Source organism: Clupea harengus, chromosome 13 (assembly GCF_900700415.2).
Source record: "Clupea harengus chromosome 13, Ch_v2.0.2, whole genome shotgun sequence".
Lineage (NCBI taxonomy): Eukaryota > Metazoa > Chordata > Actinopteri > Clupeiformes > Clupeidae > Clupea > Clupea harengus.
The window spans coordinates 4,800,880-4,826,484 of NC_045164.1; the positions used below are offsets into that span (position 1 = coordinate 4,800,880).

General features: G+C 46.0%; 1 protein-coding gene across 1 annotated transcript; it reads right to left on the reverse strand.

The window, feature by feature from the left end:
- Positions 1-1,867: 1,867 nt before the first annotated feature.
- Positions 1,868-25,605, reverse strand: slc35f3b (solute carrier family 35 member F3b). Its single transcript, XM_031578829.2, has 7 exons — positions 24,898-25,605; positions 14,185-14,527; positions 10,439-10,658; positions 4,559-4,684; positions 2,931-3,123; positions 2,452-2,541; positions 1,868-2,152 (listed from the first exon to the last, which is right to left on the reverse strand). Exons 1-7 carry the CDS (start codon positions 24,971-24,973, stop codon positions 1,911-1,913), a joined length of 1,290 nt encoding a protein of 429 aa, XP_031434689.1. The 5' UTR covers positions 24,974-25,605; the 3' UTR covers positions 1,868-1,910.

Genomic DNA, 25,605 nt, shown 5'->3' on the forward strand with positions numbered 1-25,605 from the left:
GCATTTCAGTGTAAAAATCGTCATTCCTTACAAAGGTTTACAATTATGTCTAGCAATAATTCCAGAGGAATACAATATAATATTTATTGTCATTGTAAAAATGACAATGGGAAACAGTGCTGCTTTAATCTATTGCGAAATGGTATGAAATGGCAGTGGAGCAGTCTGCTTGCTGTTCTCTCGGTCATTCCTGCATGCGTGTCCCGTCGGAACGACCCAATGTGCTCCTCCATGAGGGCAGGTCCACTGGATGCAGATGTGTCAAACAAAAAGAAACATTCCATTCATGATGTATTACTGAGTAGCTCAGGAAGGAAAACATGGGAAGGGACATGGTCCTGATGAGCGCAAGTAGCGTGGTGTTGGAAGCATGGCAAAACCGGAGGCTGCAGTCACAGCTTTCACCAGGTTTTTTTTTCCTTAAAAAAACTAAAAAACGAAAATGAACGTGCATTTTGAGAAATGGTCATACATTCGCAACATTTTGGACCAAACTCCATGGTCCAAACTCTCTGGCGTAGCGTGGCGGCTGCCTGCTCCCCTGTTTCTCTGTGCCAGCCTCCAGTCCTGGGACCTCCTCCCTGACCTGGAAGTGTTCTCACAGTGGTTAGACTTGCCTTGGTAAGCTCAGAGGTGATTGATGAGTTGACCAAGAGCTTCCTGTAAACCAATCGAAAAAAAAACGGTCGGCAGTCTTTCAAGAAAATGTCATCTCAACAGAGAAGTCTCTGATAAGTGATTGGCACACTCTTATGTACTTTCTATTGCCTTTTCAAAGAGAATCTTCAACAAGGACCTGCTATTTGTTGGTTTGGCACAGGCAACAGAATTGGTGGACAGGTGACAGACAAGTCATTATCAGCAGAACACTTGCATTGCTTTTCCTCATGCATTTTGCCTGACATATGCCATGGGTTGTATCCTGGAGCCCCATTTGGGTCACCTGTTAGCCTGCAGTTAAAGCAGAGAGACGGCGCTGTTCTGACAGTCTGGAGGAGCTTGTGAGCTCAGCTGAAGGCCAATGACAGGTAATGAGCAGCTATTCCATTTCACAACCACAAGGGGGTTTGGCAGAGGGATGACGAAGTTGCAGCAAGTAGTGGACCCAAGGGAGACTGCGGTGGCTTCCATCCAATTGGTTTGAGTTTGACTGTTGCACAGCACCACGTGTACCTGCCGATCACACCGACACTAACTTTCAGTAGCTCTCAACGTTCAGTGCCTATATATTTAAGAGCTAGGCACAGTCCAAGTAATTTGCTAATCGCGTGCAGTGCCCTGAAAATGCCACAAAGATTTCACCTGAGAGACAGACAAGTCCTCAAACTAGTCTCCCGGCTCCTTAGATATTAACGATAATTTGTCTTCATCACGTAATAAGCTTCAAGTCCTTCAAGTCCTTCATTTATGTGTTAATTTGAAATAGAAATATTCTGAAACAAAGATAACTAAACAGCTGTATATAAAGTGGGTGGCATGACGTATTTGGAAAGTATAGACATCAATAAAGATGGCTTTGTGGTGAGCATCAAGGAGATAACACTCAACATTAACGTTAGCTCATGCAAAACAGCTCCAAAGAGTGATGTATAGACTGGGTGAGGGGAGGTAAATAAAACAGGGGGGAGGGGCTGTGCTTTATGCATTTTAATTAATGAGAGCACCAAACTTCTCTTTCATCATTAACCTGTGAGTTCCTTTGATTGACTGAACTATCGGACAAAATGAGCCAATGAAAGAAGGTGAGAGAGGAGTGGGCGGGGCACCAGGCAGGAAAAAAGCCAATCCAGTTGGTCTGTACGTCTCTGAGTGCGAGTGCAGTGTTTGGTGTTAGTCTTCGCACGGGTGGGGGGGGGGGGGGGCTGGGACGGTGTGTGTGTGTTTGTGTGTGGGGGGGTGGTGTTGCAGGGTCAGTGAGTAAACGTGGCCATGGACGTCCTGTTCCTCTGGCTCCAGGTGAGACCTGAGCTGTTGCCGGCCTCGGCAGCGCCCTCTGCTGGCTCGTCGCGCTTGCGCAGCTTGGTGCTGAGCTGGATTAGGCACTGGTCCCAGTCCTCCGGCAGCAGGAGCATGAGGAAGCCCAGGCAGATGATGAAGACGGCGATGAGGCGCACTGTGTTGAACTGGATGTCACATGTGTACAGGTCCACCACTGCAGAGAAGCACCACAGGAAGGCATTTCAAGGTTTAGGTTTCAATAGACATTTGTCAAGGTTTCTGCTGTCAATATGGATACATTTTAAAGAGTTTATAATCCATTTCAAAATGCCTCATCCCTTTCTTAGAGCAAAATGACTTACTTGATTCTAAAGGCCCAATGAAAAGAAAAACTGAAGTTGCTACTAGACATTCAGTGAACTTTTTCAAAGTTTATACAAAACACATTTCTGTTACAATTACATTTAACAGAATCTCTGCGGATAGCCAGAGTAGCACGGACGAGTTACTTACTTGCATTGACAGGGACACTGAGGACAATACCAAGAGAAATCAATGTTGGGTATGTGATTGCAATACCAAAATTCACCAGGATGTTGAAAGCTGGAAGAGGACCGACAACAAAAGGCAATCATGTAATCAGTGCGCACAATAAACTTGGATAATTAAAATATCAATTATAAATCAGTTGTCATTACAAATAATACACGGGCAATCATCAGGCGCCAACCTAGTTTTTCTAGATTGCAGATTGTATCATCAACCATTGAGAATGCACTGAAGGTTGCACACTGCATGTGTGTAAATGCACTGAAGGTTGCACACTGCATGTGTGTAAATGCACTGAAGGTTGCGCACTGCATGTGTGTAAATGCACTGAAGGTTGCGCACTGCATGTGTGTAAATGCACTGAAGGTTGCGCACTGCATGTGTGTAAATGCACTGAAGGTTGCACACTGCATGCTTGTAAAAGTTGTCATTGAATGTCTTACCCAAAAGCAGAGCCGACACCCCACACACGTATGCCCAGGGTATGTCACTGGGGGAGCCAAAGTACTCCACGTGCGTGAAATAGAGGATGACGGGCACAAAGCTGATGAAGACGAAGTTGGCTCCACCAACGATGCTCAGGAACAGCGCTGCCTCACCAAACTTGGCGCTTCCCAGGACCAGCTTAAAGAGCACCTGTTTGAGGATACAGGCGAGCGGTTTGATGACAGGCTCAAATCAATCAAGCACAGCAGCCGCGTCTAAACAAGCCGCGGAGGGGAGAAGAAAGCGGAGGCCGGGGTGTGCACCAGCAGCGCTAGTTTGCCTCTGAAACTCTGCCAGCTTTCTAATTTATTTTTGCTTATCGCTTTTTTGGCTTGGGAGCCGGCCAGCACAGCAGTGCTGTTGACTGATAATGAAGCTCGCCGTTTGCCTCCTTTTCTGCTGTGTCCCCACATCATACAGGGGCGGAGATCTAGAAGGCAGTTCCAAATCTCAACTGATGTGATTATCAATATGACTTGGGGAGGTTTCGATTAAATTGTCCAATTCCACTCTGTTTCTGGAAATTGAAATGTACTATTTCATTTCAAAGTGTCATACACCTGCTCATGCTTCCACAATCTTGGCTTTAAAAGCACAAACTTCGAGCATATCATCGTTAGGTTCAAATGGCTTTTTCCCCCTTAATGCAGAGGTTCCACTTACTGTAAATGGTGCAATTAACAAATGATTGACCGGGGCATTAATACCCTACCCCACATCACACCCATGACATCAGGCGTCACAGTGGAAATTGGAAAGGAAGTCAGAGTCAAGAACGAATTTACAGTGCCAAGATGGCTGCAGAGACTCCCAGTATATGAAATGTAATATATCTGGGAGAAATTAATCACAATGTACCGCCAAATTTAAATTGCAATACTTGCTGTATCGTAGAATATCATATTGTGACCCAAATATCTCTATAGTATTGTATCATCGCCTCTCTGGCAATTCCACCCCTGATAATCACATGGCAATATCATAATTACATGAGTGATTACAATTGAACCCAAGGTGAATGTGTATATTGCACTGCAATGGAGGGATTATTCTCCATGGAAAGAGAATGGCAGAGAATGTGAAGAAGGTTATGAGGAAAGTTCAGCCTTACTAGTGAGGACTACACACAATACACAGAGTGCAGTTCTTATCTTAATGTAATCTGTAAACTGCTGAGAGGAATTTTTCAGTAGATCGTCCCAATTATCTCCCTAAGTATCTGACCTTCTATATACCATCTGAGCTGTATGCATGCATCATTAACCTATTAAACTATGACCCTGATGGAGGCACCTCAGCCAAATTCCTCAAATGGTTTGTTGCAGTACAAACATTTCAGTAAATGGGACCTCAAGGACAGTCACTAAAAAGCACCAGCTTGGAACATAGCAGAGCCATTAGCCTAATCGCTTTCGTTTGATGAGTGATGGAAACCGGGTAGCCCCGTTGGGTAGGCTTTATGTTGTGTTAGGACAACACACTTACCACAGACAGACAGCACGAACAAAACATGATTTATGGCACTGCAGTATGGCAGGGAATGCTGAAAAGCTACACAGACCCCACATTGAGGTGGTGGTCTCACCTTGTAAAGGGCTGACATTGATGCAGAGGCGACCACAAACGTGATCCCGATGACGGAGTGACTGTGAAAGCCGTCGGCGTACGTCATCATCACAATCCCTGCGATGGCCAAAATGGCTGCCACAATCTGCAAGGTGAGAGGAGAGCGTAAGAAGGAGAAGGAGAAGAAAGGGGGAAAATAAAAGGCGGCAGCACAGCGTGGAGGTTATTAAGAACTAAATTGCATTTTGACAGAAGATAAATGCCTGGAAAGCAGACATTAATCATGCCTCATTGTGGCATAATGAGACTCTCAAATAGTTTTGGTGCCAAAGGAGGACTTGTAGAAATAGTGGAATGAATCGGATTAGGGGGAATTGAAATGGAATCAAAGGCCAAGAGACAAAGAGTTGGGGAACAAAGCCCTACATAGAGTAGAATATTTCATCAGGTCTTAAAATGTCCCTGGAGATAAGTGTCTCAGCAGCGTCCATACACACACCCTTTGCGTTATCTCAACCCAAATTCACCACCCTCTCTCTTTTTTGACATCTATAGTGCCATGTCTGGGCCACTCTTTCAAGTACTTGAGACCTTACCAGTGTTCAGCATCATAACACAGATCAGCTCCTCAAAACACAGATCTTCAAACGGTCTCAAAAAGCAGATTCTTCAAGAAACTGGGCCAGAGAGCCGTTTGCTTTTACTTTTCATGAAAAAACAAAACCCATTGAATCATAGACCATTTTTGAAAGCATTGCCTGCTGTATATATATGGTCCATGATTCAATCGGTTTTGTTTCAAAAATGGTCCATATATATATAATTGTATCCCTAAACAACAACAACAACCTGGCACACAAAATCATCTGGATACCTGGTATGTTACATGTCAGTTATTTTCAGTTTCCTTGAGACATTGACTCTGTCCATGAATCTGACTTTGATTTTGATGTAGAGGGGAGACCACTGGTCTGTGTGGCTGGCATGGGTAGAGTGGGGCATTTAATGAGTGAATGACTGTCAGGTAAAAGGTTCTGATAAATGGAAAACCAGCAGATGTCAAAGCATAAGTCACACCTCTGAACCTTCAAAAAAATCCCTATTAGTGACAAGGAAAGTGTCCTTGAGCAGCTCCAAGACGCAGAGGTGGTTGATTTGATCCCCCTCCAAGCTGCGTCGCTTATCCTGGAAACCTACTGACCCTCAGCGATAAGCCTGCCGAGGAGGAGGAGGAGTATGAGGATGAGGAGGAGGAGGAGGAGGGAGATAAGGGGGAGACTCTGTGGAATGCATTAGCGGTACAGTAATAAAGGCTTGGGCCCTTATCTATAACGCCACCCAATACAGACAGCAAAGACAGTAGCAGTCTTCCAATACAGGAGGACACATGACTTGAGCCCTCCATCGATTGGTTCACTGTTTACAAACCTGCAGCTTTTACACATCTCAGCAAAGCTTACTGACCCTATCAGCCTGACACACAAACACATGCGAGCGCACACACACACAAAATCACCCACTTGCAGGTAAACAAACAAAACGGCATGAACATAAATACTTGCAAAAAACACACACACACACACCTCCAGAGCCACATATTTAGGTTGTCTCTAGGTTTCTATCCTTTTCCATGTAAACGTGTATATATTATTTATATTTTTGTATTTTTTGTTTGTATCTGTGAGTGTGTGTGTGTGTGTGTGTGCGCATGTGTGTGTATGTGCGCATGTGAGTGTGTGTGTGTGTGTGTGTGTTTGTGCGCATGTGTGTGTATGTGTGCATGTATGTGTGTGTGAGTGTTGTGGTTCTGTGTGCATGCATATATGCGTGCTTGTGTGTGTGTATGTGTGTGTGTGTGTACATGTACTTCCTGATGATGAATAGGGACGATACGCTGCACAGAGAGTGGATTAGCAGTGCATTAGAGTGGTGTCAGGAAGACAAACGAGCTTTCTGCCTTTTCCTCTTTTTTTCGCCAGCCTTGGAAATCTTGAGCGAAACAGCTCTCTCTCTCTACCCCCCCTCTCCCCCTCTATCTTTCTCTCTCTCTCTCTCTCTTTCTCTCTCCTTCACTCTTTCCACCGCAGCCAGGCTGTCAATTGCATCCCTCTTCCTCTCATTTTGAGTGTAGGAGGGGGGGTGGGTGATGGTGGTGATGGCGGCTGTTGGCTCTTTTTCTGGGTCACGGACCCCTTCGCCTTCTCTGGCACTTTTTGTTTGCCTTCCTCAACGCTGCCTCAGCAAACGCCTCAAGGTTGAAGTGCGAGGGGCAGGGGTGGGGTGGGGTGGGGTGAGGGGAATGACGAAATGGGCCGAGACTCAGGCCCACCGCCTTGCACTGGTACTGTAGGCAACTTTCCATTTCCTTCTCCTAAAAATATCCCAGGCGCTGCTGCTCTCCTCCAAAACACGGCCGCCGCTGCGACAGACGACTGCTCTGGTTTCTGTCTCCGCTCATTTCCGTTCCATTAACGCTAGTTCATTTCCTACTCTTCCTTGGTTTGGTAACCAGTCGGATCATTTATTTCCTCTCTGCTGTAGAGACACCTTTCATCATCCAAGAGTTCTACTCAGAATCCAATATGGCTCCACACATTCCACCCGTCATGCTGTGGCTGCTCCAAGAAGAGGATAAATAAGATGAGAGAGCTCGTTTTTCTGTCTGCCAGTGGTATATAATTTACATCTTATCTTACCACCCTCTCCACCTTTCACCTTAATTGAAAGCGTTTCCTGAAAATAGCTCCAGCCGACACCTACTGAAGCCTCCTCCTTATTTTCTGTGAGCCTCAGCAAGTCAGAATATTGATAGTTTAGTGCAGGGGTTCTCAAACTTTTGCAAGCTGGGCCCCACCAAAGCTGGTTAGGGGTAGTTGGGGCCCCCCCAGCGCGCGGCCCGCCGCCACCACCCCCAACTACACCACCATATATAGATAGATAGATAGATAGCATATTGTTATTGATAGGCCTGACATGTCAAGGTTAGGCTATTGTTAGGCCCATACAGACAATTATTATAACTATTTATTATTAATTATTATTATTGTTATTATTATTATCAGTAATAGTAGGCCTATTAGTAGGCTATTCATTATTATCACCATCATTATGTTATTATTATTATAATTAATGATTATCGACCAATTATTATTATTGTATTATTATCATAATAATAATTAGTGTTATTATTGCTATAATTTGGATACTGTTATTATTATGGGCCTCTTGTGATATTTACAAAAAAAATCCTACAGGTCTGTCAATGTGAGACATGAGCCTGCTTTGCACTGCAAAGGTTCTGAAATCTTGGGGCAATGTTTGAAAACATATCCTCAGGTCATCCTCGATCTGTGCGCGGTTGCGGTATTTCATTTTGAGCGCAGTCAGTCTTGAAAAGCCTGCCTGGCACAAATATGTCGACGCCCCTGGAGAGTGTTCGCGCCCCCCACTTTGAGAACCACTGGTTTAGTGGGATGATGTGATCCCCCCATCCCCCTCTCCCTCCTCCACTTAACGTTTCTCAACCTTTCTCTCTCTCTCTCTCTCTCTCTCTCTCTCTCTCTCTCTCTCTCTAATACCCATTCTCCCACTGTCTCTCCTGTGATGGAAACCATCCCAAGTTTCCCCTGCAGTGCTGCAGACTTCAAAACGGCCAGGCTTACTGCAGTTCCAATCACACAGCCCGAGAGAGAGAGAGAGCGAGAGGGAGAGAGAGAGAGAGAGAGGAGACAGGGAGAGAGAGGAAAGAGAGCGAGGAAAAAAGAGAGAGAGAGCGCGGGAGAGAGAGAGAGGCTGCTGTTACCCGGGGCTTTCATCAGACCATGGGGAGGAGAGAAAAAGGGAGCCTTAGAGAGAAAACATTAGAGAGAAAGAGACCAACCAGCGAAAAGAGAAGGGGATGGGGTGGGGGTGGGAGATGGATGAGGGTGATGGTGGGGGGGCAGAGAGGCTGGCAGGTTGAGAGTCTCCACAGGGACCCTTCTGCAGGACAGGGCAGGACGGTGCTGACAGAGAGTTCCTCCGGGATCTGTCTTTACTCTCCCACAAGTCTCACTGTTACCCTGCCTGGATTATTCTCTAGCAACTTTAAAAGCTCCCTCAGGACTCAGAGATCATGGCTAACACAATCACCAACCCCCTAATGGGTCATCTGACTGTAGCATCCAAGTGTCTAGCACACCTCACGTTAGTCAGCTAGCTGTCTGTTAAATATCCAAATGTAATCGTGAAGCTACTAATATTCATTCCAAGCAGTACAACTTGATTCCACTGTTCTATTGCGAAAATGTTAACACTGATAACCACTAATGTCAGAATATACAAATACAATATATATAATTTAACCTGTTCCCCTTGTCTGATGCTGCCATATTATATCTCAGCTCAGTTCCATCTGTGATTAACTAAGAAGCCTGGTCTATTTGAGCTTGGTCTGCAAGATGTCTGTCTGGCCAATCAGCAAGGTTGATCCAATTCTCTTCTACATAAAAAGAAATGTAGTTAACTATGCCTTCTGTTTGTTTCAAATGTACCATAGTCCCACGAGTCCCATGTGAACAACACAACAGCAAAGTAATCCAAAACATGAAGCTTATACGCTTGTGCTAAAATACTCCAAAAATAACAGCCATGAAGTGCCACAGGAAACACATAGCGGGTACTTAGATACATGATGGAGAGTCATGAGTTAGCCAGGCTCACAACACTTCTTGCTTTTAAAAGTTTGGACAGAAGGCTAACAGCTGTCTGAGGGCCATTAGCTGAGAGAATAGGTGGGATCTTACGAGGACAGCTGCTAGGTAACAGGTACGTGCAGTGCTGCAGCGTGATGCAACTCCATACCTTCTGGCAGACTTAAGTGCCCAGAGGCTTTGGAGAAGGCGTCGGTCTGAACGGTAAACAGTCTGCCTTTGGGCTCCACAGAGAAGATATACTAAGACTTGACCTATTGACCTGAAAGCATCCCACATCTGGTTTTAAGATACACGTGCAATCTTTAAAAAGGTTTGGGACCATGAGACCTGCAAAATGCTCTTTCCTGAGATGGTTATATGGTAAATTCTATCTTTGGTAGGGGCTAAAAGCCTCTATGCAGTCTGGAAATAAGAGAGTTTCTGCACGAAAGTAGCAGGGCTCCTCCATAAGCCTGGTGCCTGCTATTAGACTGGGCTACTATTTAGAAAAATTATTACCCCAAAACATTGGTCAGCTATGTGATTTTCTCTCTCTCTGCGCACACGCACACACACACACACACACACACACACACACACACACACACACACACACACACACACACACACACACACACACACACACACACACATACAGACACACACATACAGACACACACAGACCCACACATCTTTGTCTGTCACTTCAAACACTGGTCTGGTTTCTGTCTCGATTCAAATCCCTTCCGCAGAGATTACTTCACTTCCCTTTTAAAACAAACCACAAAAAATATGCATTAGTAGGATGTACCTTTGAAACTAAGCCTAAGCCTTTTATCCAGAGCCCAGCATTGACTCGGACTCCTGGCATTGCCTCAGGGCTGTCTACCCATCTCTTGACAGCTCCACATATTTAAATGACTCCTGACACCTACCTTTATCTCTTGCCTTAGTTGTATAGCTAAAGGAACATGCTGTCCAAAACATAATCCTGACTGATTCACCATTCTAGAACCTACAACCACCCATTAACAAGTGAAGTATTCTAGAACCTACTGTCTAACTGATGTTCTCACTGGTGAGTGAGTAGACTAATCTGGAGGACAAGGGGAGGCTGGAGGTTTTATGGAGGTATGATCAGCCTATGGGGAACAAACTTCTTGGCACCAAGAAGCTAACTGGCTGAAGGTAAAGTCCCCTATACCCTGACCCTTTGGGCTGCTCACCCGTACTCCCATGAAGCGGTCCCTCAGCACTATCCAGGAGAGCAGGAAGACGAAGGCCTTGTTACAGCAGAAGAGGGCTGACACGTCGGTGGTGTTGATCTTCCGCAGTGCCTGCAGGTACAGGTAGTTGGTGAGGGTCCACAGGAGGCCGAAGGGAGCCACCTTGGTGAAGAAGACCTTGGCCGTCAACCCATCGTCACCGAAAAACCGACAACATTCCCTGCAAAAGAAGGGCCATACACATACATACTTAAATGTACATATACATTCAAACACACACACACACACACACACACACACACACACACACACACACACACACACACACAAAGCACACACAAAGCACACACACAAAGCACACACACAAAGCACACACAGATATACATCTATTTCATTTCATATCTAAAAGTTTATGTTAGGTACGCAGTTCATAGGCTATTTCATAACCGCTCCAAGTGATTGCCTTCAAGCATAAAATCAGTATGATCAATATGTTTGTAGATCATTAGCATATATATTCTTTAGTCAGTCAGAAAGTTCCACTTTAGCCTCCGTCAGCACAATGCAACAAGCTGCCCTGCTAACCTTTCAGCTTTTCAGCAGTGGCTGTTAAGGCTATTGGCTTGCAGAAAGGTCTGGAACATCATCCTCTTCAACTCACCACAGAGATAGCCATGTCAACACATTTCAATGCACACTAGCAAAGTCAAGATTTACTCCCATTAAATGTGTTTTTTTTTCACATACTTGTCCAAGATGAAAATACCACTGTAAATGTTGCAAGGATTTCTTAAAGTGTTCCCCTTTAAGAGTACATGTATTACACAAACAAGCATGCATACAGTGAAAATATACAAAAGTACAAATTATACAAAAGTAGACTGTGTACTTATGGGTGCATATGATTCTGTGCTCTTTGTGTCGTTTGCACTGCTGCTCTTCCTTGATGTGAATGTGAATGCAGCGAGTGTTTCGATTCAGACACACAGACACACACATATCATCCACACTCCTGCGGAGCAGCGGCCTCTTGGCTGCAGCCCATCAGCGGATGTACGTGGCAAGGAGCAAATGAAGTGTGACAGCAGGGGGGAGCAGGGAAGAGCTCTGCTCTTACATGATGGCTTACTCTCAAGACTGCACTGGCAGCCTGCCCCGTGGTCAGATAACCACTCATGATTGCACCCTCTATAAAAAAAACACCCCGACATGGCAAACGCCACCTAAGCGCACAAGCACCCCTTGTGCACCCTCAAAAACACTTTATTAAACAGTCGTGTCTAGTCGTGTCCAGCCTCTGAAATGTCATAAACACTTCAGTTTTATGCCTGAGCCTGGATTTGCACTAGACTCTTAATGCTCTTTGATCAGATGTTCTTGTCCTGACAGAATGTAGCCCTCTGCTCTTGCTTTCGATCAGGCCTGATCATGCTTGTTGAGTTACCATGAAAGACGCTTTCGGGGTAACACTGCACATACAAGTTCCCTTAATGAACACTCATTAATTGCAGTAGTTGGCTATAGTTGGTTAACCAAAGTTATGAGTTAACGTGTCAATATGAGCTACCATTGCTTAAAATGCTAATATGCTTAAGTGTTTGACTGCAGTTAGGCTTAGGGGAATGTTTGTGACAATGTCTTCTGTTATCCACCAATTTTGATATCATACTATCGCATATTGTCTTTTTTCACTGCTCAGAACCACGACCATGAGACAGGAAAGCAAGTAAGTTCTTTAAAAGAGATCATACACAGCACCTGTGTAATGTCATTTAAATGGTTATTGACTCGGATCAGTGGGCAAAGTTGAGAACGATTACTTTCTCAACAAGTTCCACTCTTTCTCTTGAACTGCAAATTAGATTGTGAGGCAGGTCAATTGCATCTTCTGTTGGACCACAATGCGGGGAAGCTTGCTTGATCAGCTCATCAGAGCAAACCTGGGACACAGGGAGAGGGAGAGTGTGAGGGAGAGGGAGAGGGATCGCTCAGAGGTCCTACTGGACCCAGAGTGGCATCAAGAGGGAATGTGTAAATTGCTTATGCATTCATAAACAAACCAGCGGCCCCATCCTTCAGATTCATTAAGCAGAGAGGCCCACGAAGCCCAGAGTGAAGCAGTTTGGGGGACTGACTTGGTCGCCATCCAGGAGAACTATGGGTGCGGTCCATTTCAACCCAATAACCACAACACACCCCACCCACCCACCCACCCCTCACCCACCCATCCACCCACATACGCACTTATCCACCCACACAAACAAGGCAGGCCACAAGACACCAGCTCACTGAATAGGAGGTCAGGACCTTCATTTCATTACCGGAGCCTTGGCCAAGGTCCCGGATCAATCACAATGACATCTGTGGTCTGTGCCTGCCACGGCACGGCGGGATCAGGTGGACCCCGGCCAGCAGACTCCTGCTCTCCTGCTCCACAGCTCTCTCCATTACTACCGGGCTGAGTGAGGGGGAACAAGGAGTTCTGGGAAATCAAAACCAACCAGCTTGACCGTCTCTACAACGACTCAGAATATAGGGACAGAACTGCAGTGGAATTTGGGGGAAAAAAGGCACCCGTGTAACCCTGCCGAGAAATCCCTACGTACGGCCAACTTGTGGTGAGTGAGCGTTTCTCAGAACACCAGCACTCCCAACAACAAAAAATCAATCAAAGGAGCGAGAAACTGGGTGAGTCATCAAATGCCGTCAGGCGTCTCACTGACACAGCCACGCAGGGGTCACAGGCAAGCTCAGGGCCAAAATCAAAAATTCCACGAAAAGTGAAAACAAGAAAGAACTCTTCCAAAGGCAGCTCTGGATCAGTCCCTATGAGTGCGTTTGATCCCTCCCCTCCCCTCCCCTCCCCGACCCTTCCCATCTTTCCCCTTCCCTCCCAGACCCTTCCCATCTCTCCCTTCCCTCGCTGCGGTGCCAGCTGCAATCTGAATAAACACAAAGCCAAATCCTTGCTCAGGATGCAGGGCACGCAGAGTTCTATGCCGGAGCTCCCTCCCTTTGCATGGACGGTGCACTCCTACATATAGTAGACATCGTGAGGTGCATCTTAAACAGTGCAGGAACTCCCTCTCCGCCAGAGCAGCCCAACAGAGGCCCGCTGCTAATCATGATGAGAGTTTCCTCGCAGGAAGTCCCAGCCCCATGCGCACCCCTTAATAGCATCACCATGCCCTTGGGCTGCATCTGATAATGTCAAGGGTTCCTACCCCAAGCTGTCTGTCTCTCAGCTGTCAGACAATGTCATTGAATGTCCTCTCCGATTGCTACAGGATCTGGCAGTTTAGGTACAGCATTGGTTTAGCTGTATACAAAAGTACGTAAAGTGGTGTTTGGATGTTGTAGTGTACTGTATCTGATATTTTTGAATTAGTAAAACACGCAAGTGTTTCTTTTTAATTCACGTTGACACCTTAGAGGCAAAAACATTAATTTATGGTGTAATGCTGTCCATATGCAGAGTGCTGAGATTTCTTGGTGATGAATTAAATGTTTTGCTGTGTGTACACACAACACATGGTCTGGAGACAGTTTTACACAGTACAGATAATAAACATTATGAATAATTTCACACTGCTGTCAAATTCTGAGTGAGGTTTGGGGCAAAGTGATACATTAGATTATATTTCTATGTAAAGCTTTTCCCAGAGAAAAATACACAAAGCCTCTATTTCAAATGTTCAGTTTCTATGTGAGCCTGAACCCGAACGACGGTTTGACGCCAGACTTACCTGAACCTCTGCTTGGGCGTCTGCCTCTCTGGGTTCTTGCACATGTGGCCCACGTAGTAGATGGGGAAGAAGAGGCAGTTCCATGTGGTGGCGAACCACGTGAGTGTGAAGGGCGCGTCGAACTGCTTGAACGTGAGCTTGGCCAGCTGGGTGGAGCCGGCCCAGGACGAGCACACGCACATCACCATGGCGATGCCCCACAGGGCCTTGCGCACCTGCAGTTCCGTCACCTTCACGCAGCACTGCAGTCTCCGCCTCTTGGCCCCACCCTCCACGGGTGCCCCGCCCACCGAGGCCTGTCCGTCCGCTATGCCCACCACATTCTCCCTCGGCCGGTCCTCTCCTGCGAAACACACACACACACACACACACGCACACACGCACACAACACAAACACAGAGCACTTAATCAGTAAAACAGTACGTTTACAGCATTGCTGCACAAATAGTGAAGTTTCTAATTTCCTCAGCTACAACCCTGCTCTGTTCTCGATTTCGTGTCGCTGTAAGGCTATCTTGTCTTGTTGCGTGTCTCTGTGCTGTGCTCCCATACCCATTTTCTTTCCGGCTCCTTCTTTTCCGATGTGCTAAAAATAGCCTCTCCCTTCTGCTTAATTGAGCCAGAAAGTAATCAATCAGACCTCTGAGTCCCAAATCTGGTAATCAAGTATGGCAGTCTGCTTGCCCCCGGAGAGGACGGCAGAGGAGAGGAGAGAAGGAGGAGAGGAGATGAGGAGAAGGAACCGAGGAGACGCAGCACCTGTGCTAGAGGAGAAAGAGGCCACCTCTGCCGACTCATCTGACAGGCAATGACAGCCTCATATTCGCCACTCGCTTCGGGCCCCCGAGATTTTCATTTGTGGCTTGTTCATCTGTCACAAAGGCAGAGGTACCACACCAGCCACAAAAAATTGCAGGGATACTTATTTATCACTAGCTGAGGGGAAGATTACAGCTCAGCCTCTCTAGAGAGATTATTGTTATTTATTTACTTTTTAATTATCACTCTTGGCTCTGCGCATTCACAGTGCATGCCTACTAGCAAGTACTCCTCCTAGCATCCCGGCAACTTAAGGGTTTGGGATTTTCAAACCATCACCTGCGCTGGGTCAAACTGACACTAATATTGTAACGATGTGTCAGAATACCACCACTGCTGCTCAGCTTACCTCCTGGTTTCTCCTATCATGGTCGTGATTATCACTGATGGACGCTGACCACAGCTGCTAGCATATTACCAGTTGGCAACTCAGACACACCCCACACGAACACTGAAAGGGAGTAAAGTACCCTGATAAGTGCCAAACTAATTAAAAGATCAATCACTTTGGTGTAAAGTTTCCCGTTGTTGTTGGACCTATAAAAAACAGCGCTGCTCCCCTAATGGATTTCTGGACGTTCCCCAAGAGTCTTACACCGTGACCCAGAGGGATACGTCAGACTCATAAGACATGCACCATTAATTGAAGCTGGCAGTGGATGGCCATGTTTGGAATCACGTTTCTTCGTAAGATGTGTAGAGGCGTGCTCACTTGCTTTCTGAACAGAAGCAGGTTATGGCTACAGTGCTCCATCCGACAGCATGAGAGTTTTACCCATTAAGACATGCATTCAGAGCACTTAATACTGTCTGTTTTACAGTGTGTTGAGAAAAAATAAATTGTATGTCATTGGCAGGCCAACCTTGAGGCATATTCAGACCTCATATATTCTTCCTTATGTATCCAATGACCAACCTTTCATAAATGATTGTGCTTCCTACATTATGCAATCCATTCAGAAAAAAGGTACAGATTGAGAGGCTTTCCTATCCTATAATTGGTCCTCTGCAGTGTATTGTATCATTTTGAAAGGAAGTGCTGTGTACGCACAGTATAGTGTTCACCACAATGAACCATAAGTGAGGGGTAACAAGGAAAGATGAGATGTCAACCAAGTTCTGCCTAGCAGCAGGCACCTTACCCCCAAGACTGTGTGTGTGTGTGTGTGTGTGTGTGTGTGTGTGTGTGTGTGTGTGTGTGTGTGTGTGTGTGTGTGTGAAAAAAGTAGCAAGTTCTCCACTGTTGAGTCATCTTAATAGTATCACAAACAGAACCCCTGTACACATCTCCCCCTGAGAGATTAATGAGATGTGAAGGCTGCCCTCCACTTCAGACCTCCTGATGTGGGAGCGGAGCTGCACAGCCTCCGGACACTCATCTTCACATCAGCCTGAAGGAACCACCACTGAGACAGAAGCAGGCATCAAGCACTCTAATGACACAATGATATCGCACTAAGCTGCCTCTGCCTTTGTGACATGGTAGCTGGTAAAGATCTTGTAAGCCGTATTGTAGCCCGTCATTTGCAGTGGTCTATGTTGTTGGAAACACAAAGCGTTTCAATAATGATGTAGCCTATTTACCCCCAGGATAATGGCAAACCACAGGGGTGCCCCAAAGCCTCTCTTCTCTCTCCTCATTTAGCAGTGAACTCAAGACACAAGAACATGAGCACTTATCTGCGGAAAATATCAAACACACTTGAAGTCTTCAACAGCTGTCAAGACATATAATCTACAAAACACTGTGGTACACAGAGGATGCTTTTGTTTACACATGATGAAGTAACTGGAGTAATGTGTCCCTCCTGACTTTGGTTTACTGTTTCAGTAAAGTCCAGACAGCATTCATAATGACTGCTGATTTCCTGGCTGTAGCTTTGACTAGTTCACTGTCATTTTGTGTCAGTAAAGAATTACATGCAAGTCTGACTTTCCCTTAATCCTAAATAGTCAATTCTAAGTAAGCTTGCCATATCATAACTCCCCATTATAACATCGACATTCAAATGATCATACTCTCAAGATTTTTTGTTTTCATCATTGCGTTGTTCTATAATGTGCATATTATTTGTCTGTGTTTACAGCTATGACTTTGCCAGTGAAGGCTGCTTACAGTATCTATTGCACAACGGCACTCTCAATATCCATGTCTGTTGTCTCAACAAGATTATGAATCACCATCCGGAATGGAAACGCACACACACACAAACAGTTGGCTTTTGTCTGACACACGCAAACAAAAGGAGATCCAAGCCTGTCATCGTCGAGCTCAAGGTCACCTCCAGACGGCTGTTGGGTTTGTCACTCAGGCGTTCGCGGCCTGCTTCATGTTTCCCTGGCCACCATTCCCCACTGCAGACCGGTTTAATCTCCAAAACCCAGACGCAGCCAAGCCTATCAACGCTGGAGGAGGCAGAAGCCCAACTAAGCAGTTTTCAGAGCGCCCGCGTTCAGTGTAGACACTAAAACAACATTTACCGCGCTGTTTGTTTGCACCGCACACAGTGCATGAGTAATATTTGCTTGTTCTGTGACCTTTTCACAAGACAGGCATTATTTTAATGAACTCACTCGTTAATGAAACGGAAATCAATAAAACATCAACTCCACATATTCAGAGTCTCACAGCAAGAACTAGAAGGCAAAATTCAGTTACTCAAACCACGAAACGCTGAGGTGAGGTATTTTGTTGAATATGATTTGGTAGTGTAATTTTCCAGAGAGCTAGCATGAACCTAATGGAGAAATAATAGAGCCCAGACTGTCACTGTGCTGTCACCGGCATTATGAAGGAAAGGAGGTGAAACCATCATCCAAACCACTCAGACTGATTAGCAGGAGAGGTTAAGGACCCCCCCAGTAAAGATCGGTCCCTTAAAAGACACCTCAACCTTCACCACAAGGACTTGAGTCTGAAGGACCCTAGCATGACCTTTGTAATCACCAAATGGCTGGCCTTGCAACCTAACTGGTAATCCACCACCACTGCTGCTGTCAAGGGCTCCGAGCACAGTCACAGCCTCCAGGGAACGCCCCACACTTGGGTCCACTGGGGAGATTAAAGTCATCCATCATGCATCAGGCCTTGTATTTTTTGAATCTTTTAAATACTGCAGATGCTGCTCTGCATGGTGGCCTACTTTTCCTTACAACTCTTTAAACTGCACGGGTGCACCCAGCCCAGGGTAAACCTGGGTCGAAAAACCTGTGTGTGAACATGCACCGGCTTTTCCTGTGAACATGCACACCGCCTGATAGACAGACACAGCCGGGGGGGGGGATTAACAGGGAGAGGTCAAGAGTTCACAGCTGATACTCCTGACATTAAGTGGAAGACTACACTGACAGCCAACCCATTTGAAGAAGACCTGGATGGCAAGAGTACAGTAAATCTCAAAACAGCACCACGGGGTATCTTCTTTTCCCCTCCCCGTGATTTCTCTTTGACTGTGTCGGTGTTGCATCTTCATCTACGCTCTCTCTTTCCCCCGTAATCCTCCTCCTCCTCTTCTTCCTTTGTTCACTCTATGCAGTCAAGCACTCCTCCCCTCAGCTCCACCCTCTCCGTTCGTGTCCTGTCCCCTCGCCTGGCCTGTCTCTGCAGTGCAGATCTCTCCCACTGATAGCCGCAAATCCGCCGATCTGCCAGTCCGACCAGGACTGTCGGCTGGCCTGGCTCTCTTCCACGTGGCCCAGTGGGAAGCTTGCAGCCTTTGCACTCCTCACACACACACACACACACACACACACACACACACACACACACACACACACACACACACACACACACACACACACACACACAAACACACACACTAACTAGCCACCACCCAGGGGTGTGTCATCACCTACCACAAATCCTATATATACATTACAAGTCAGAAAATATTTTCCACTGAGTGTGTGTGTGTGGGTATCAGTGTGTGTTTGTGCATATGCTTGAACAGGACTGTATTTCTCTGAAAGCCAATCACTGCTCTGACTTTGATCTACTTAAGCAATTAAGCATGTGTGTGTGTGTGCATGTATGCGTGTGCGATTGAGTCCATGAGAAATAGAGAGAAGGAGCTATCTTAAAAACAGTGTGTTTGCCTACTGCGCGCATGTGAGTGTGTGTGTGTTTGTGTGTCTGTTCAAATGTGTTTGTGTTGCGTCTTACTTTCTGAAGACGACCGTATGTTTGCGGGAGAGTGCCGGGCGCCTGTCTGTGGGGACAGGATGTTTTCTTCATGGGGCTGCGTGAGGTATGTGACTCATCAGCAGATGGGAAGTGTTTGAGTGAGACAGGAATGAATCAGTTCTACCCATGATACATCTGCACTCCTATTTGGAGAAGGCTTTCAACCTCGGACTCCTTTTAACACTTGACTAGCTGTTTTTAACCCTTCAAAAGACAACGGCATATTCAACTTCAGGTTCAAGTTTATTCTACCATATGTACTGGACATCTAGAGGATCCAAATGCCATTACTCCCAGTCCTCTGGGTTGTCAGTGTTGATATATGCATGTGGGGGTACATTTCACAATACAGCAGAAGTAAACAGAAACACTTGCCCTCAGAAAAAATACGCAGTCCGCCTTTGAAAAACATCCAGTCCTGGCACCTTCCCCTCTGTCACGCTCCATGGCGGATCAGACGTTTTACACCTCTGATGCAGAGAGGCACAGGGTCCTTAGTCAGACTCTCGGGGGTGTCAGAGCGCGTAAACAGTGCGGAGGGGGAGGCGGTCTCTCGCGAGCGGAGCGGGCCAGACTGTCTGTTTACTATCTCTGGTGGCGCTGACGGACACTCCCAGTCAGGGAGGACTCAGCTGCCATGGCGGATCCTGGCGAACTGTCAGTCTTGGTTTTTGTCAGCATGGAATAGGGATGCCCAAAACCAAAACACACACACACACACACACACACACACACACACACACTCAGACAGACAGAGACAGAGACACACACACACACACACACACACACACATGCACAGACACAGACAAACATACATACACAGACAGACAGACACACACACACACACAGACATCCACAGACAAAGAAAAACATATATACACAGACAGACCGACACACACATACACATCCAGATGCATACACACCAGCTGCTGTAATACACACTCACCTTCACAAATGTCCCCTGGGGTGGAGACATTGATACAATACAACGGATGAACAAACAGAAAATGACTTTAAAACAAACAACTCTACAAACACGCACACACACACACACACACAAAGAAACACACACACGCACACACACATACACACATTCTGGTTGTGGCGGGGATGGCCGAGCCCTGGGTTGCTCAGTCCATCCATCCCTGCATGAGTGCTGCACCATTGAGCCCTGCGTGGCCCAGCCGGTGGAGCAGATGCCGGGCAGCACAGGCCATGGCAGGCCACCGCCGCGGACCTCACCGCGCAACACTGCTTACTGACACGGCAACGCTCAGTGTGGCATTGACATGTGCTCTCGCTCCATGTGTGTTAGTGTGTGAGCGAGAGTGTGCGTTTGTGTGTGTGTGTGTGTGTGTGTGTGTGTGTGTGTGTGTGTGTGTGTGTGTGTGTGTGTGTGTGTGTGTGCGCGCGTGCGTGCGTGCGTGTGTCTTTGGAGCCATGGAGTGTGTGACAATGGTTACTCAGCACCTGGCATAGACAACAGAAAGCCTTTACCTCATGACACACCACTTTTCCATATCATTTCAACTCTCTCTCTTTCCACCATCATCTCTCTCTCTCTCTCTCTCTCCCTGTCTCTCTCTCTCTCTCTCTCTCTTTCCATTTGTATCCTCTCTCCCTCTCTCTCTGTCCCCAAGGCCTCTCCACCGTAGGCCTCTGTGCCTAAAAGCAGGTGATGGAGAACATTTAGAGGGACTGGCAGCCGTCCCAGACCTCTGCTCCACAGATCAATAATTCAAAAGATTGGCCGCAGGTCCTCTGTTGAATTAATTGATGAGCCTTGCTGCAGCAGGTGTCTCCCTAAAAACTGAACCTCCTTAATCCAACCCCCCCCCCCTCACCACCCTCCATCCGCCCGCCGCAAAGAGGGAAGGGATTTATATTGCCAGGCCTTACATTACTCTGGATCGTGAGCAGTCGTCTGGCAAACACATCCACCCACTAACTTACTTTACTAAATGATAAACGCTGGCGTGAAACTTTTTCATATTACTCTCTGTTTATATCCGTCCCCCCTTATTGGCTTAATTGTCGTTTGCCTTACCTACTTCATCAGTGCCACATCCTGGCTCAGTTAGTGTAGCCTGCCTTGTAATGTCATTGCGTAACCCTGAAGGGAAGAGGGATATTGGAGAAAATAATTTGAGTGTAAATGCTGCCAGCTTCATCACACGTAATGTAACGGGATGTGACAGTTCCTCAGAGGTTTTTTTTTTTCATCGAATGAAGCCTGCTCTCATCTGTGGAGGACGGCTTTTTGTCATACTGTGGCGAGTGTGAAGCAGTACAGAGGAAACGAAGGTTCCTGTTGTTTACCAGCCAGAATCAAAGAGTTCTCCGTAGAACACTAAAATATTATCCATCCAAATAAAGGAATCTCATCCATCAACAAAGGAGATATTAGCATCATATGGCTATTCTGTTCTCACTCACAAAACCCAGTCTTTTGTTTTTGCATGTTTAAATGTTTCTCTACTGAGAATAACAAGAGCGTGAGCCAAAGAAAAGGGCTTGAAAGCAGGAGATGGGAGAGCATTTAACCATATGAGCTTCTCCGTCCTGCTTGACGGACGGCACTCCTTCATTACTCAGCAGTATGGAGTACGCGATGCATTATGCATGAAGGTCTTGTACGAAATGAGTCCATGATGATTAACATTATTAACCATTGCTTTTTCTCATTTCTCATTTCAAATGTCATCTCACCACCTGGCCAAATGAGCTCCGTGCGTCAGATACACGTGGGCTAAATTAGAGAGGGTTTTTGTTATTTACTTTGATTTAACATAACACTGCAACTTTTGTAAGGTTAAATGATCACATTAACAACATGTAATCTCGCAGTGGTGCAGTGACCTCGGCCTTAACTCCTAGATGTTCGTAAATGTCTCTAAGGACCTGTGTGAGAGGGAAAGTCACTTAAAAATGAATCAGCTAAAGTGGTTGGCCTTCCAGTAATGTGGTTCACCTTGCTGTCTTAGCTACTTAACACACAGGGCCACAAAATACTGCTTTTTTTTATAAAGATGTGCTTCCAGTTTAGAATTTACTTGACTTATGGCCCAGTGCTGCTCAGTGTGAAGTTTGGAGTGAAGGTTTGAATCAGAGCCCCCACATATAGTCACTGTGTTTGCACACAGGCGTTTTTTCTCTCTCTCTCTCTCTGTAACAGGGAGACAGTCTCCTGGGAAAACAACCTGCGCAGCAGTCTGTAGACGCCCCGGCAAAGACATTATTAATAACACTGACATCTCTTTGATGAACTACAAATATGTTTCAGGAGGATTGATTTTTGAATGCCTTTTGAACACAAATCATCTGGAGGAGGGGGTCAGGGAACGGGGGGGGGTCGTCTATCATGGAATCCAGGGACAGGAGAGGGGAATACTTTATCTATGTATCTACAGTATCTCTATTGGATATTTGGGTGCCTGTTGAACAGAACTGTTAAAGAGCACATAGATCTTCCCTCCCATTCTTTTTGGATCAATATGCTGCGGCTGAAAAGGTCAAAGGTGAACCAACATGGGGGAGGTGTGCACATGCACATGCACATGCATCCTATGCGCAATCTGGGAAAGAAAGACACCAGAAATTAAACAAAAACGAATGCTGGACGGATGTTTCAACCTTAAATGCCTCTGAACTCTCTTGAAGTAGAAGCTATGATACAGCAGAGAGGCATTATCTGAGTCACTCCTCTAAACAATGACAAAAAAAAACATCCTATAACTCCCACAGCTTCCAGTTGATACCAGTGCCTACCTCTCTCCTTTTGCAACCCTGCCATATTTTCCAGCCTCACCTACAGAGTCAGTAATGCACCTGATGCAGTCACCACCCACAGGATCCCCCCACTTTTAAAAAAGAGACCTCCCACATACCCGGCACAGCCAAGACTTCTTTGCCAGGCTCTTCTGCAGTAGCTACCCACTATCCCCACTAATGCCTGACAGAGAAGCTCTTTTTTTGACAGTACAGACAACCTAATGGCCACAGACCAACGGTGCACTGTCACATTTCAAAAATAGCAAATCATTCTTTCATGCTATTAGGAAAAACAAAAAACGGTCCCAATTTGATCCCGCTCCAATTCAGAACATCCATCATCGTGCGTCACAAAAGGATATTTCCAAGATCTCTACATATTATTATAGCCGTTCCTATAGCTTTGTTCTTATAATTATTTTTGGGACACAGCATAGTCAAAAACACCCATGCAAGTCACATATCTTTCATAGCATGTGCTGTTCTGTGAGCCATCAAAACCCATGGTCAAGTCTGTCATGCTACTGTGCTATGCTAGGTTTCCCACACACCTGACAGCCCAGGCACTATTAATACTATTAGTAGTGGGAGCACACTGCAGGACTACCTGTAACACTGGGGGATTGAGGAGGAGTTGTAATGATGGCATGATTCTACCACACAAGTATTGCACCACCTCTCATACAGACAGGCGCTTTAAAGCACAGTGAGCACACACAAATCTTATGGGAGAGTATTTCTTTTTCTTTCAGCTCCATAACAAAAAACTCCTGCATCAACCTCACAAAAGATTCTGGAATGTTCTCTCACATAGCCCAAACTAAACACAAAAGGGACATTCATAAAGGGAATACCTGATATGATGAACATTTCCTGTGATAAAGAAGAGAAAGTGTAGAGTAGAAAGAGTAGAGAAAAGAAAACATGGAATCAAAGAAAAGAGTCAGCGGTAGTGTTGCATTAAGACGCGGAGAGCGTGTTGGACTGCATAAATAATGCTGGTTCACGGGCTCAGCATAAGATCCATCTACATCCTGACTGGTGGAAATGTTACTCCGCTCTTCCGCTCCGAAAAACAAACATTAAATGTGACAGGAGGCATAGGATTTTTTTTTTCCTCTTTTCTTTTGTCAGGCCTTGATCCTCACGACGGAATCTCCGTGCACTGCGGGAAGCACCGAGGGGGTGTCCCACACTGCAATAACAACTTCTTTCATGACATCGTTCCTCTCTCACGATACGCCCCGTGATCAATAGGTAGCTTATTACCTAAAATACTGAAAATAAGTGATCTCAAATCAAAATGTAATTACAATGGAGGTTTTACGCAATCCCATCATTAGCTGCATATATAATACAATAGAAAAAGTGGCTACATTTTCGTCTTCAATTATTAAAACCACCCGGCGTATCCATCATGAGATGAGAAGGAAAGGAATTATTATATCGCGCCACGAAAACTAGAACAACTGTATGGTCTAAACCTTAAATCTTCCTTTTATTTTCAAAGCGCCCATGCGTAAAAGACGCACCACTCTGGGTCCCTGATTATGACCGTTCTTTGGCACAGAAATTGAAGTTCCCTCTGCCTACTCTTACTCCACCCCTGGGAGGATTAGATAGAGATACAAGTATACTCTTGAGTCGTAAATTGGACCCTCCCGGAGAAAATCTATCGATCGATTTTGGCTTAAGACCCGGTCCTGAAAAAAACGCATAAACGGTTTTTTTTATTAGGAAAGGGACTCGTACCAGCACTTCTTCACATGCCTATACACACTACTCGCGCACGCACCAGTTCTCCACTTGACTGGCATAACGGGCGCGAGTAGGCGCAGTGATATCCCAATTCTCTGCTGGCCAAACCGAGTGTAACGGATTACCTGCTCTAGTCAAAGGCAAGCATGAAATCAACGCCTTCTTTAGGACAGAACGCATACCTTCTACTTTGGTCAAGGTGAGCACTGGGCTGTTGCAGGCGGAGAGCGGGGCGACCCTGGCCGAATGTTTCTTCATTATATCGAGCTCGGATAGGCAGAGCTCTGCCCGCGTCGCCTACATCCCTGTGGCTGGTGTTTTTCCAATCGCTTAGAATGAGTGAGCTTTTAATGTTTCCTTTCTTCTCCTCCTCGTCCTCCGTTTTGCACTCTATCCCGCTCCGTGCTTCCTTTCCCTCGCACTCCCTCCCACTCCCTGTTACTTTTTTTGTCTCTCTCTCTCTCGTCTGGTGTCCCTCCCTCCCCAGATCTGCAGTATACTCTCGGAAAGCTGTCCCGTTCCTCTCTCAATCCTGGCATGAGCTATTGCTGCAATTTGTTACGTCACGACTGTTTCTCCCAAATACTCCATCGGCGACATCGGTTTTCCCTATCTCACCTTGTCCCTACCGGACAGTCCCCGAAGGACCGCATGCAAACCTGGTCCCACCTGACAGAGTTGATCGGTCTTGACGGGAGGCTCTGCAGCTCATCGGCGATTGGAATAATGTTTGACAAATATGTAAAGACCCTAGCCTAGCGGGCTGAGACCTGCTGCGGTATTCTCAAGGGAACGGCAGCAAGAAGGAAAACCACAAGAAGGAAAACTGAAGTGTTTCAGGACAGAGATAAATAGATTTTCGTTTTTTTTATTTTACAATGAGGCACACA

What these genes read in the sequence shown, in the direction of transcription:
- slc35f3b (XM_031578829.2), bottom strand. Translation starts at nt 24,973, where the DNA reads ATGAAGAAACATTCGGCCAGGGTCGCCCCGCTCTCCGCCTGCAACAGC. An exon ending in ACGCCCAAGCAGAGGTTCAG is followed by an intron (nt 10,659 to 14,184) that starts GTAAGTCTGGCG and finishes CTTCTTTTGCAG; the next exon opens with GGAATGTTGTCGGTTTTTCG. An exon ending in ACCGCTTCATGGGAGTACGG is followed by an intron (nt 4,685 to 10,438) that starts GTGAGCAGCCCA and finishes CTCACCTTGCAG; the next exon opens with ATTGTGGCAGCCATTTTGGC.